Below are 14,914 nucleotides of genomic sequence, written 5' to 3' on the forward strand. Positions count from 1 at the left end.
TAGTAGAAGGACCCCTGAAATGTTATTATAATGCAGCCTGTGATGAATGGGTTGTATCTAATTCAAGACCAACGTCCATATAGCTAATTCACAAGCTTTTACTCTATCTAACATTTCTGCTTTTTGACTTCTTATGTAACAGACTGTCTAGAATCTATTACTGCTAACCTTTTTCCAGGTGTTGTTGATCTAGTTTCTGTTATTGTTCATGCCCCAGCTTTTAATCAATCATTAACGTCAAGCCAGTCATTTGGTTCAGCTTGTAGTAAATTGCCTATTCAGCCTATATCTGAGCATGGAAGTCAACTACCCCGTATTTCTATTAATATCTCTCATCAAGCAAGTTATGAAAAAATTAAGCAATTTCCGAAAGCTGGATCAAGGAAGTCCAATGAAGGACATAGGCGTCAACGCACCCGAATACTCACAGACACTCATATTCAAAATAAATTAAATAAGTTTCAGTAAATGAAAAAAAATCTCTGTAGAAAAAGAAAAAATATTATGAAATGCAAAATAATATCTTCATGACAAAATAAAGAAAACTTTATTTTGAAAGTGATTAAAAAAATATATATATATATATATATATATATATTTTAAACAGCAGTAACAGTGACAATACATTATAATCACAACACTTTAGGAGATTTTGTAATTCTACTTCAGGAAAAAGTAAAGAAATAATTTCATACTTTAACAACTGGAGAAAGGTTGAGCCTCAGTAAAAAATAACATTTTTTTATTGTTTTTTTTTTATCAAGAATAATAAATTTGTAGTAAAATTAATTATAACTTTATTGGTTTTTTCAATAGACGTAGCTTTGATGAATTGAAAATAATTCTCGCACATTTATAGTATAAATTTAAACTCGGATCGAAGTATAAATGCATAGGATCAAGGTTGCATACAGGTAGGATTAAGGGAGCATACTTGGACGCACCCTTGATTACAATTGAGTATTTTTAGTTTTTATAATTTAAAAACTATTTAAGATATTCTGGTAAAAAAATGATTGTTAAATTATAATAAGGAATAAAGTTTACTATCATGTACTGTTACTTTAGAGATCGAAAAAAAAGCATAAATTTAGTAAATCAACTTGATAGATTTTTAGCATCATGGGTACATACTCTCCCCTATATTTAAAAAGAAATTTTTAACTAACGTTCCGTTAAGTTAACAGTGGGGTAAGAATACAGTTTATGGTAATTCTATAGAAATTCTTCTAAAGCCGATTCCTGTCGCTTGATTTATAAATTTTTTAGCTTTGCCGATCTAAAGACTGGTTAAAGAATTGAACTTTGATTTTTTGTTTTGAGCTATATTGAGTCAAAAAAAAAAATTGAGAATAGACTATGAGAATATAAAAATTAAAAACTTATGTTTTCAATAAAAATAAATATTAAGTTTAAACTTAATAAAGTAAATAAAGAATAACATACAAGAACTAATAAAATCTCAAAATAATCACTAAATTTCCTTATGTTTAACATAAGTTTACATAATATACAAAATCTATTTATTAAAATTTTAATGTTTTTTAACAAGAAAAAACACTCTACCAATACTTTATCTACTCTACCAATTGCATTACTTTTGTAGTTAAGATAAATGTTTGCAATGTACAAAGCACAATTGCAAATAAACATTTGAATCAATATTATTATTTGTAAAGATTTATTCTATTCAATTAGTAAGTAAAAAATGTTTTTTTTAAATTAAACACTTGAGACATTAGATGTGACATTAGATTCGAAAATAACAATAAAAATGTTTAAGATAAAGATTTTATGTTACAGATAAAAATATTTATACTAATTTTGTGTTAATAGGCATTAAAGTTTTTATTAGATATATAAAGTTAAATATTCAGTTTAAAATCAAAATGGAATATCTGAAAAATGTGCTTGATGCGAGGAATGAATTGCAAAGAGCGCGCAGAAAAAAGTTTGATTTTACAGAATATCTTTTTACTGAAATGACTGGCAGCTCTGTTGCAGAAAACTTTACAGACGATTATGAAATGATCAATGTGCTTGCTAGTAGGTATATTTCTTTTCAATAAGAAAGTCTAAAAAAGGTTGTTATTCGTAACAACCTTTTTTACGCAGAATCAAAATATAAAATCATAAAAATTTTGAAGATCGTTTTAACTTTTAAGTAGAGGGGGTAGTATGCAACACAGAGAAAGAGGGAAGGGGGAGGGGGAGGGGGAAAGAATGTGGGACACAGATGAGGCAGAATAAATGTGATATACTCATTAAAATAATAATAAAGCCGCTGATTTTAATATTTACAAGTATAACTTTTATTGCTTGGCTTTTTCCATTATGTGTACAAATAGTTCCATAGCTTATATGTATATAATTAAAAATTTAAAAATTACTACGTCAAATAAGTTTAAAGTTAAATTAATATAAACTATTAATCAAAGTTTAGTATCATCAGCCCCGTTTAAGTCCTTAGCTCCATTTAGTCTTGAGCACGATGTTAAAACCTTTTATATACTTGAAAATCTTTACTCTACCCAAATCATTAAAAAAATATGTATTTATTTTAATGAGATTTGCACGGTATGAACAGGTGTAAACTGAAACTTTAAAAAAGTCTACACAGCCTCAGACAACAAACAAATAAAATCATTTTGTTTAAAGGTTTGTAAGAATGTGGAATAAATTTTGCAACATATGAGAAATGTGAACAATTATAAATGAAATTAGTAATAGACTGTTTGTATAATTTTACCATGCAATGTTCTTACTTTTTCTATATTCTTTATTTCAATATTCAAACAATATTCTTACTTTTTCTTTAAACATTTGTATATTTAATAATTGTTTGCTAAAGTTCTAATTATCTTGGTAAAACTATATTGATTTAATTATATTGATAAAACTCGATTTTAGATTTAGGATTTTTGAAATTTAATTTTTTCACTGAGATTAAACCTTCACTTTGCCTAAAGGCGGCTAATATTAGGCTTTATAGTGTTTAATAATATTAGGCTTTATAATAGTGTTTAACTTTTCTTTTCCTAAAAAAAAAGAAGTAAATATGTTATAAATATAAATATAAATTCTACACATGTAAAAGTGTTTGAAAAAATTGAAAAAATTAAAAGACTTGCAGAAGAAAAACTTTTATTTCCTAAATTCTTTACCATTTAGATAGGTATTAAAGTTTCAAATATAAAAGTGAAGCAATATTTTAATAATATAATACGCTTTTGAAACATTTCTTTAAATTAAAATAGTTTTTAATAAACCTAGACTCAAAGGAAAACCTTTATGAGTAATTATTAAAATTTGTCTTTGAAACATTTTTAACTTATCAGAAATCTGCTCAATGCTCTCAGCTTGCATCTTTTTGACTTTTCTTCCACACACATTCACACAAATTCAATCTGTTATCTGTAATATATATATGTATATATATATATATATATATATATATATATATATACATATATATATATATATATATATATATATATATATATATATATATAAATATATATATATATATATATATATATATATATATATATATATATATATATATATATATATATATATATATATATATATATATATATATATATATATATATATATACAGAGCGGTTTATAATCAAAAACATAAAAGAAAAACTTTTATTATGGAACTTCAAGTTTCATGCCTAACGGCAATCGTCATAAAATTTAAAATTAAACGTTAAAATTAAAATTAGAATTACGGTGCCGTGAGTTCTAATGACTCCATGGAAACAAAATTATGAAATCAAAGGCCCAACAAAGGCCCCCATAGTGACATCGAATAATCCTCCCTTTTTCTTAATTCTAGCGGATCCACTGCTAAATAATAATGATTTTCTTGCGTGGTGTAAAAAACTCTTTTTTCACAATTTATTGTTAGATGTTTTTCTGCCAAAGTTATTGCATTTTTTAGTAAGTTTTCATTCATTGATAGATAGAAAATCGTTAATATCAAAGACTAAGAACCTACAGAATTGCTTTTCTTTTATGGTTTAAAACCAATATCGATGGCTTAATCCGCAAACCAACCAACTCCATGTTTGGTCGAAATCCAGATTTTGATGCCATGTTGATCTTCAAATTTAAATGATATGCAAAACGACCATAATTCAAATAAAATTATAAATACGCTAAATCACCCCGCACACATACTAGCCAACTCCAGGTTTAAAAAAGACGATTTACCAATCCAGCTAACTCCCGCCAATTTTGCCATTTTGTAATGTGAAGTGTTAGATCGCGGAGTTTAAATATTTAATATAACTTATATGTTAATATACACATTTGAAGCTTTTAATATATAAATAGACCTGAATTAATGCAAGGTAAGACACTTAAACTTTTTAAAGCATATTTGTTTTCAAAAACAGTTAAATTAAGTTTGATAATTACATTACAATTACAGAGTCAGCTCCTTGTGTTTATTAATGCTGTATTTGGTTACATTGTTGTTATTTCTTAACCTTATATTGCACATATTTATTTCAAAATTTTGAAAAAAACGGAAAAACAAAATTAAAGTTATTAAACTTTGAAGCGTAGTTTAAAATTCAAAAGCAAGTAGTAATAGTTTCAAAAGCACGTAGTAATAATGTCAAAATTTTAAACTATTTAATGCAAGCAAAGATAATAAATCAAAACGATAATCCTGCAAAGTTAATTTTATTTGACAAAAAGAAAAGGTTTTTCTTTTTTTGATGGTTTATCAGAAACATTATGCAATATCGGGTTAATAAATCTTGAATACATGAACTCCTTGAAATGATTAAAATATACTTGATTTTTTAGAATGTCATTTACCGAAGACATTGGTCATTGTAATGGAGAGATGCAGAGTGATTTTTTATATTCTCATAAAGACAGTGCTATCGAAACAATTCCTTTTTTGATCTTCGACGAAGATTTTATGTTACCCAAGTACACTTCTTTTTTCGATCAGGAAATATTCACAACTCATGACACACCCACAAGTGGGGTTGGAGTCTCCATTCAAGCTCTTGTGCCAAGTCAGGATCAAATATACCTAGAGGTATAATTAATAGCTCCCCATTGAAAAAAAGTGACGTTATCGATGAAAGAGAATATAATGCTCCCTTGGTCCCATATTCTGAGCACTCAGACTCAGAATCTGATGGTGATGAAGGAGGGACAAAAAAAGTCAAACGGTGAAGGGGATGTCAGTTTAACAGATCCACATGGAAAGATCATAAAAATTTAGCTTATTGAGAAAAGGGACAAAAATATTTTGGTTGCAAAAGATTAGACGACAAAGTAATCACTGATGTGCCTAAAAATGCAAAAAGGCTGAAACCAAGGTGTAAATGCGCATCAAACAAAAAATCTGCCTTTCAATGTTTGGTTATATTAGACACAGATCGAACGGAAATCTTTATAAGTTTTTGGAAGATGACTTGGGGAGAAAAGAAGGTGTATGTTGATAGTCTTGTCAAATGCTTTCCTACCAAGAGACCGAGAGACAGAAAGGATGCTTTAAAATCCAAAAGACTTAGCTCAATTGAGTACTATTTAAGGAAAGAAGAAAAGTTGTATAGAGTCTGTAAGACAATGTTCTTAAACACTCCGTGTATTGGAAAAATAACCGTGTGGGGTTGGAAACAATCAAGATCAATTGTCAACCAAGCAGTATCATTGGTAGAATCACCGAAGGCTAGAGAGAATCTATTTCATATAGAAGTAGCTTCACTCAAAGATTTTTTTGAAAGTTTGCCAAAAATGGAATTGCACTACTGTTGCAAATCAACATCTAAGAAATATATTTTACCCGAATGATCAACAAAAAAATCCCTTTATAATTTTTATGTGTCTGAATGGTGTTTATCGAACAACATTGCCCATTTGTCTTTAGCAAGATTCAACAACACCATGGAGACCGAAAATATTGCTATATTCCAACCTAAAAAATCACAAAATAGATATTCAATATTGTCAAATGTTTTGATGAATATAGCTATTTCAAAGCAAATAAACATTGAACAGAAGTATTTAGAGGTTGGGCATACTCAAATGGAGGCCAACTCAATGCAAGCATGTATAGAGAAAAAACTAAAAAATAATGTTATTAATGTACCTGTAGAATACTACGGAGTTTGTAGAAGTGCTCGGAAAAAACCAGAACCCTATGATGTTTCTTACCTGACGCATTCATTTTTCAAATCATTTGACTCAATCAAATTTTATAAATCAATAAGACCTGGAAAAATGAAAGGTGACCCTAAGGTATTGTTTTATCGATTACTTACATACATTTTTCTTTGAGCCATTGCCTTTTTTTTTTACTTTTAGGTATTTGGATTTATTACTAACACAAAATATGTTTTTAAAGTAACTGACATTCGTGGCTTACAATATAACATGGATGGCAACATCTACTATAAGCTAAGGTTTACAGATGAGTGGCTGTTGCTACCGCAGCGTCGTGACAAGCTTATTACCACTAAGGATATTGAGCAGTTGCCTAATCTACCAAAAGATTGAAAATTCAAAACAGGAAATTTCAAGACCTCCAGGATTTGAAAACTACCCTGCCTTCAGATTATCATGATTTCTATGACAATATTCCATATCATGCATAGCTACATTTAAACAACAAATAAATCTTACCTCTACTTCAAAAATGCTTATTTTATTCCGGCATAATTTTTATTGTATTTTTAAACGATTTTCTAGAACTCAAAATAAAAACACTTTATCATTAATGTTATTACAACAATCATTAAATTATACAATAACCATTAAAGTTACTACGGAAAATCAGCCAACTCCCAAAATAATTTATTTTTTTGTTTTTTTTATTACTATTTTTATTTTTAGGTGCCCTAAGAAGTCCTAACGGTCTTGTCACAGTGCACCGCGGAAGTACATTTAACCAGGAAGTTCACGCCTCCTTCCTTACCGTGACGCGAAAATATGTTCTGAGCTCGTTTCGAACCTGGATTTGGTTATTAAATTGAATTTGGCTATTAAATTAGGCCAACTCCAATTATTCCTTCTAAGTAATAAATTAAATTAAATATCCATAAAACTTCATTGTAAACCAATTTTTGAATTAATAATCTCCAAAAGTGTGTTTTGAAATTTTTTTAATTCCATTTAATAATGAAATTATTCGGTTTTTTGTTGATCCTGAACATTTCATAAAAATGGAGTTGGCTGGTTTGCGGATTAAGCCATCGATATATAACATTTTGAGTGTTTTGCCATTGGTTCAAAAACAGTTTCTTTCTCAGCTCGGATTAATGTTAGAATTAATGTTAGATTAAATAGATTTTGAAATTCTTCCAATCTCATTTTTAGCAGGATTATTTAGTCAACCAGCTGGTTTATCTAGGAAGTTTTCTTCATGGTCTTTTAGAGTTATGAAACAACCTTCAGTACCGTTAATTTCAATTTTATTGTAAACATCATGGTTAATTAAGTTTTGTTTACATTGTTTATTTATTTGATCTTTGACTTTAGGGTCAGCCTTTTTATTCGGGGAAGTAATTGCATTATTAAGATGACGGTTGTATTGATCTTTGAATAAATTTGTACATTTTTGATGTTTTGCTGTTTAAAGTTAAAGTTTTTTTCAAGGTTTGCATAGATTTTATATCGTTTTTTATTTTTTCTTGAAAAATATTGTTGATTTTCCGAAATTTAATGGTTTTAACAAGGTTTATTAAAACGTTTTCAAAAGAACACACTTCCTTAATTTGCGGAGAAAATTTTGAAGAGTTAATACCGTAGATTACGTAATCGGGAGAATCTTTTTCGTCCGATTGTTTGTTAATGAAAAAAAAGCGCTTTTCACCTCATTCTTTTTATGAGCGTTTTGGTCATTGCCAGTAATTGTAAATAAATTCTTTCTCTGATGGTATTGAGATATTTAATATGAGTATTGAAAGTTTAATTTCTCCATCTTGTGGATGAATTTGAGTAGAGTGCTCGACTGGTGGAGCATTTATATCGTTTAATTTAGTTTTGCATTCAAATAATACAACACTTTTGTTATATATATAGGAAAAATTGGGTTTCGGGCTAAAAAAAGTGTTTCGCTAAAAATCCGTTTTGTCCCAGACAAAAATTATGGTTATGAGCAAGCTGTAAATTATGGTTAAAAAACTTAGCTTTATCTAAAAGAGTATGGTCATGATCAATCCATAAATTTTAATCAATAATAGCCTAAGCGTAAATGCAATATAGCTCAATTATAGCTAAAGCGTAAACGTAGCATAGCTCTAGCGTAAATATAGCCTAAGCGTAAATGTAATATAGGTACTCATGATAGTAAACTACACCTATTAAAGCAGCAAAACTTCCAGATTGTCCAACTTGTTTGTCTCCAGAGTTTAATGTCACTACTAATCTTATTCCACTACCAACACTAGGCATGGAATCGGATTGATTAAAATTTCTGTAAAATGAGATAGATGTTGTAGAATCAATTGATGATTTTGATTAATACAATAGTCCAGATTCTATATTATAAAATTAGATAATAACGGGTGATGCGGAATTTATCGGACAAAATAAAAACGTCAATAACTTCTTTATAAATAAAGAAACAAACTACTATTATATTTTTTTTAAATAAAGTATTTATCTTTTAATAAAAATATATTATTTTTTATATGAAAAAACACCACCATCTGCAATTGATCTCAATTTCGCTCTGACGCCTTTCATATGCGACTGTAAAAAGTTTAAATCAATTTCTTGTAGTTTTAGTTTAATGCGATCAATCAAAACTTGCTCTGTTGAAGCTTGCCAATCTCCCTCGTAAACCTTCTGTGCCAAATGTCCCCAAAAATTTTCACATGGTCGTGCTTGAGGCACATTTGGGGGATTGGATTCTTTATCAACGTAATAGACATATTGGTCTATCCAATTTAGAGAATTTTTAGAATAATGAGAACTTGCTAAATCTGGCCAAAATAAATAGTTAAAGTCTCCATGATACTTGTGAATAAATGGAAGAAGTCGTTTTTCTAAACTTCATTAATATAGATTGATGAATTGATCGCTACAGCCTTGGAAGTGCGAAACAATGGCTCGGTCATACCACGGTCAGATATGGCTATTCACATTAAAAATTTGTTTGGAAATTTCTCTTTTCCTATAAAACGAACACTTTCTGGGCATGTCTTTTTGTTGTTTGTTTAGTATCCAGAATTTCCAGGCATGTTGTCCCCTGCAAAACAAAAGTATTTTTCGTCATCGATGACTAGAAGCGATTTTGTGTTATAGAGTTTGTTAACTAGTTTCCTGCTTCTTTTCTTTGCCTTTATTTGTTGTTCTATAGTGTATTTTGGAGTCTTTTCACGTTTTCTATATTTAATATTCATTTTTTTTAACTGACGACCAATTGTCGATTGATTTACACCGAATTTAATACCTATTTTTCTCTGACTGACCCCTTTTCGATTGTTGACAAGTCTCGTTAATTCGGCTTTCTTTTCTCTAGTCCAGGATGTCGGACGACCAGGGTTCTTTCTATCAGAAAACGATTGAACAGTTTCAAGTCTTTTTAGGTTATCATATATTGTATATCGAGCAAATCCTTCCTTTTCAAAATGATTCACGATTTTTTTAATTTTATATTAGGTTTATTTACAAAAAACATTTTTAGTCGCTTTCGAAAAGATTCTCTTTCAGCTGCATTTAACCTCATTTTCAATAATTGTGTTTCAAATAATAAAGTTTATATTTTATAGAACGTTTATGCATACGCATAAAACCATAAAAACTAATTATTATGCTCAAATAATGAAATTAGGATTTGTCCGATAACTTCTGCATCACCCGTTATTAGCACCATTCCCTAAAGAATAATAAAAATTTATTTAATCCAGATGAACAGTATATACATACACTATTAACATCAAATCCAGGAAATACTGTATATTAACTATAGTGATATGACGTCCAAGGTTGTATAACATTGTTAGTATATACGGGAGAATTGAATGCTTCATACTCTTGATTCCCACCAATCTCCAGATTTGCCAATAACGTGAAATCTAGCATATTTTAAATAAGCACCATTACCATGCTGTGTTCAATTATATATATTCATTACTATAAGTTGTGTTCGTATATCTAAATATTGATGAGTATAATTTAAGAGATGAAATGTATGGTGGTAATGATGGATTTTTTGAAACAACAGGTTGTATTTAATATGTAACAAGATTACCAGTATTATTGTAAAGTTCAATTGATAAATTATTATTAAATGGTAAATCAAATGTGAAGTATCCTCCAATCGAACTAGTAGTAAACACATTACAACCTTCTAAAGAGTTACAATAAAATGGTCCTCCAAGTGGAGAAAACAAAAAATCACTAGTTATATCTATAGTATTTATTCCGGTACTATCTGTAGAATGAGAATAATCTTCTATGCAAAGTGTATTATCTGCATATATTTTAATAAATACGTTACCGGGTACACTTCCATTAGTATTTGTTCCTGAAAGTGCTAACCATAGTTTTCTGAGAATAACAGAGGTATTATTAAAGGATATACTATTTAATAATGATCCAGTAGTAACTGTATGTGGTAGAAGAGTCTGCAATTTTGATCCAAGGCATGTTAAACTTGAATTTGGTATTATTTCTAAACTGTTAGAAGAAGCTATTATATTATCAACATATTTTTTTTGTAGCAGCATCATTTGGGCTCGTAGGTTCTGATAGATTTATTATTTTGTTTGTACTCATGGTAATATTACTTGTTGCATTATTTTGTCCATCTCTCCTAATAAATAAACTTTTAGCTCGAGATGTTGTTAATCCATTTTTTACTTGTTTTGTAGTTGAACCAGTAGTGCGTCCGAATTTATCAACAGGCATTTTTATATATATAAATTTTTTTTTACTATAGATAATTAATAGTATTCTGAAAATCACATCCTTCATCTAGTTTTTTTAAAACATATAGGCACAAGTGTCCACAGAATGAGGTATTTCCAAACTGAACTCTTTCACTATTATAATAAACGGGACTTTTTAAATAATTAAAAGTTTTAACTGGTGGTGGTTGTGCATAAGAGTCAAAACTTTTTTTATCTCCATCTTTGTACCAGCAAATCCAGTGAAATCCCAGCGTACTTGAATCTCCTGTATTTGATATTCCACATTCTTTTTTTAGGTAATTCATCTCTTAGAAATTTTAAAAACCTTTAAAATGTTTTAATTTTAGTTTTTTTGCTTCTTTAATCAATTGAAAATTTGTTAGTGGTTCATTTGGTAAAATTATTCCTTCAGCATTGAAAAGTTTGTGATAATTGTTATTTATCTTTTCCATTTTTTACTTATAAATTGTTTTTTTTCTTCTAAAATAACTCTTTGACCTCTTTGATCTCTTTATTGACTTCTTTGACGTATAAATTACTTTTTCTTCTTCATTTAGTTTGTAGTGCCTATATGCTAATGTGCGTATACCATCTTCTAAAATAACTCTTTTATCGTCTTCTGCGCTTAATGCTATTTTATTGATCTCTTGTGTGTAAATTTCATGTAAATGGGATCTTATAACATTCATTTTCCTAATATGATTCCTCTTACTTAATAAACAATCTTTCTAATCTTTATGTGTTATATATTTTTTAACAACACTTTTTTTTACTCCCTTACATTTTTTGTTATCTTTTCTGTGTACTTTGTAAGAATACAACTTTGATCTGAGTCCTATAAATTCTTCAATTTGTGCTCCAGCCGATTCATCTTTAAACGTTCCTATTACTTTCTTATTAGCACCATTCTTTATGTAATCATAGTGAAGTTCATACATTAGTTTTTTGATTAAATTTAATATACACATACCCAAGTAAAATGGTTTGTTATAAAATAATTTTGTTTTTTTCATATGTATTGCTATTAAGTTTTCAACAAATATTGTTATACTTTCATAGTTGGATTTAGATGGTAATTTAATAGCTTTATCTCTGTTTGTTACTAACTTTATATCAACATAATTTTCAATATTCTCCATCGTTTTTCCAAGTACTGAATTATTCATTTGTTTAAAAAAGTCTTTTTCAAAATCATTAATTGCTTTAGTTCTTCGATTTGTATTTAGTTCAATGTATTCACTTAAACATGTTCTTTCTTCAAACTTTATATCTCTATGAATTTTTTAATCTTTAATCCTAATCTTTCATACAATTTAAAATTTTTATAATGAATTATATAACTTTTCTTGTTATTCAAGTTAGGTATTAATTTTTCAACATTATTAACAGTTATTCTTTCAGGTGAAAGTGGGTAATCATTATGATCATCATGTAGATTTTCAGGGTAATCTAAATCAACTTCCAGTATACAGGCAATCGATTTTCAGTTTATCAACTAATTTTCATCCACCCAATTAAAACCACGTGTTGGAAGTGGCTTACTCATTGCCCATCCATATAAATTATTTGCATCTAGATACTGTATATATGTTGATTGTTTGTTTTCATCATACTTATCACCCATGTGTTTATTATTAGAAGTTTCTAATCTATTAGATATCATACTAATTCTACCTCTTATCCCTTTCTTTATCATCAATATCATATCTTAATCACTCAACAATTCTAATTTTATTTTTGTTTTATTTTAATGCCGCGTCCCTTTTGAAGCTAATCCTTTTGATGTCTAGTACCAAACCTGATCTTATTCATAGCAATTAATACAAATGTCTCAAAAATTTTCAAATACATCAGTTAGTAACGTCACATCTGAAACATTGTACAAACCATGGTAATCGCTAAATGTTTTACAATTAAGCTCATTCCATACAATTTGCGCATGTGAGTAATCTTCATCATTTATACTTTTATCATTTAATTTTGAAAAGAATGATTCTTTTGGTGGTATTTATGTCTCAGAAAATTTATTAATAGAATCAACCCAATCATATGGGTACACACCTTTGCTGAGTAACAAATCTAATTTTTTGCCTGAATATAATTCTCCGAAATTTTTAAATTGGTCTTTTGTTAAATTCTTTGATAAACTATCTAAATTAGAAGGCATAAATATATAAGTATCTAAGAAACGGAGTTCACGCCAAACTTTTATCTTTCTTACCATCTCTAATAAACTCACCAACTTTAATTTTTCTAGAAAAGGTGATATACTTTTCTTCATTGTTTGGTATACAAATCAACTCTCCTCCTGATATTTTCTTTATAAACAAGTGAGAATCATAACAGGATAAATTATAAAATATAACTGGAAAGATATTTTGAGTTTCATATTTTTTTATAACAATTTTTACGAGCAGCACCTCTATATTTTCCAGTAAAATAATCAGCTACTTTATTATTTTCAAGATCTCCACAAATGTGACATGATATTGCAGCATTAAAATCATCCTCGTTTTCAGGAGTAAATATCTCATTTTTTGGAAATTTAATCGTGTCGTAAATTTTCTTAATATTTTCTTTTAATCTGTCAATAAAAATCTGTGCAACATCATCCGTTTCATTACTTGCAGTAAATGTAACTGAACTGCTTTGATAAATACTATCGTCAAAACATTTAATATAATAACAGAATAAACTTGGAATATGTCTTTGATATTGCTTAGTATAGGAATCATTCAAATTTGGTTCAAAAGTGTTAATTGGCTTGACAAAACTTTCAAAGTCGGCATATACTACAAACGGTACTCTCATAGATTTGTTATGATTATTGAATTGCATTGATGAATTTGGTTTTGGAAGTTCAATACGTACTGAATTATGTGTGTCGCAATACAATTTATGATTAGATAAAGATTCCTCAGTATTAAATCCTAATAAGCAATTTCTGCAATAGTGCAAAATACATAGTTTCTTAGATGTTTGTGAAGAAAGTAATCTACTCAAACTTTTTATTAAGCAATAATGATTAGTAACATCATTTGAGATTTATAGTAAATCTATTAAGTGTTTACGTTATTATTTTCGACACACGTAAAATATGAACTGATGAATTTTCATATCCAAATACATTGACACTGATATCTGTATTGTTTTTCTCAAACTGTGTAATTTGGTTTAACGATACTGAAAATTCAATTTTTTCCCAATTTATTTTTTTAGCTTGATTTTTAAGCTCTCTATCTACTCTTTCAAGATGATTATCTGTTGGATTTAATGCTCTTGCGGTACACCACTTAAAACACTCATTATCTTCATTTTTTATATTAATTATTGCCTTTTTAGTTGCTAAATTTTTATCAAGTTGAATGCATGATTTAGCTTTAAGAGGATTATACAATATTTATATCCATCTTTTTAATAGAAACAAACCTCCAACCTGACCCTAACTGTAGAAATAATAATAAATTTTCCAAAATTCTCAACTTTGCTGTTTCATATAATTCTTTCAAATCCGTAGATTCGAATACAACCTTATTCTTCTTTGAAAATGCAGCAGTTGTGGTTTTAGTTTCTCCTGTTTTAATATCAGTATATTCCAATTCGTAAGTGAGAACTATATAAACCTTTGATTTTTTATTTTCATTTAGTACTGTAATTGGACTTTTTTTTACAAAATTTATAAATGATAAAGCATCCTAACCTTTTTCACCCTTAACTGTAAATTGTTTTATGGCATTTTTAACAGATGTTTGCGTTAATTTAAATTCTATTGGTTTTCTTTCTTCAACTTTATTTTCAGGTTTACTATTTTTTTTTTTTTAATTTATTGTATAAATTTTTTAATGTATTAATTTCTTCATTGACTATATTCTTAATTGCATAAGGTACTTACGATACAATCCAATCTGCAATAGAATTAAATTTACTTTTTCAGCTGATTCTTTTTTTGCTGTCAATGTATTCACTGTATTTTCAATTGTATTAGACACATATGACATAAGCCAACTTGTAGATGTATTG

General features: G+C 28.2%; 1 protein-coding gene across 2 annotated transcripts in view; it reads left to right on the top strand.

Annotated features, from left to right (window-relative positions):
- Window positions 1–1,710: 1,710 nt before the first annotated feature.
- The window catches only part of LOC124810504 (uncharacterized), a 36,250-nt gene continuing 23,046 nt past the window's right edge, over window positions 1,711–14,914 (top strand). Inside the window, exon 1 of one of the 2 annotated variants that reach the window (XM_065787420.1) lies at window positions 1,711–2,050. In XM_065787420.1, the coding sequence (XP_065643492.1) occupies window positions 2,035–2,050 (16 nt within the window). In that variant the 5' untranslated portion in view covers window positions 1,711–2,034. The remainder of the gene's footprint in view (window positions 2,051–14,914) is intronic. The other variant, XM_065787419.1, reaches the window with a different exon arrangement.

The sequence above is a fragment of the Hydra vulgaris genome, chromosome 01 (assembly GCF_038396675.1).
Source record: "Hydra vulgaris chromosome 01, alternate assembly HydraT2T_AEP".
NCBI classification, from domain to species: domain Eukaryota; kingdom Metazoa; phylum Cnidaria; class Hydrozoa; order Anthoathecata; family Hydridae; genus Hydra; species Hydra vulgaris.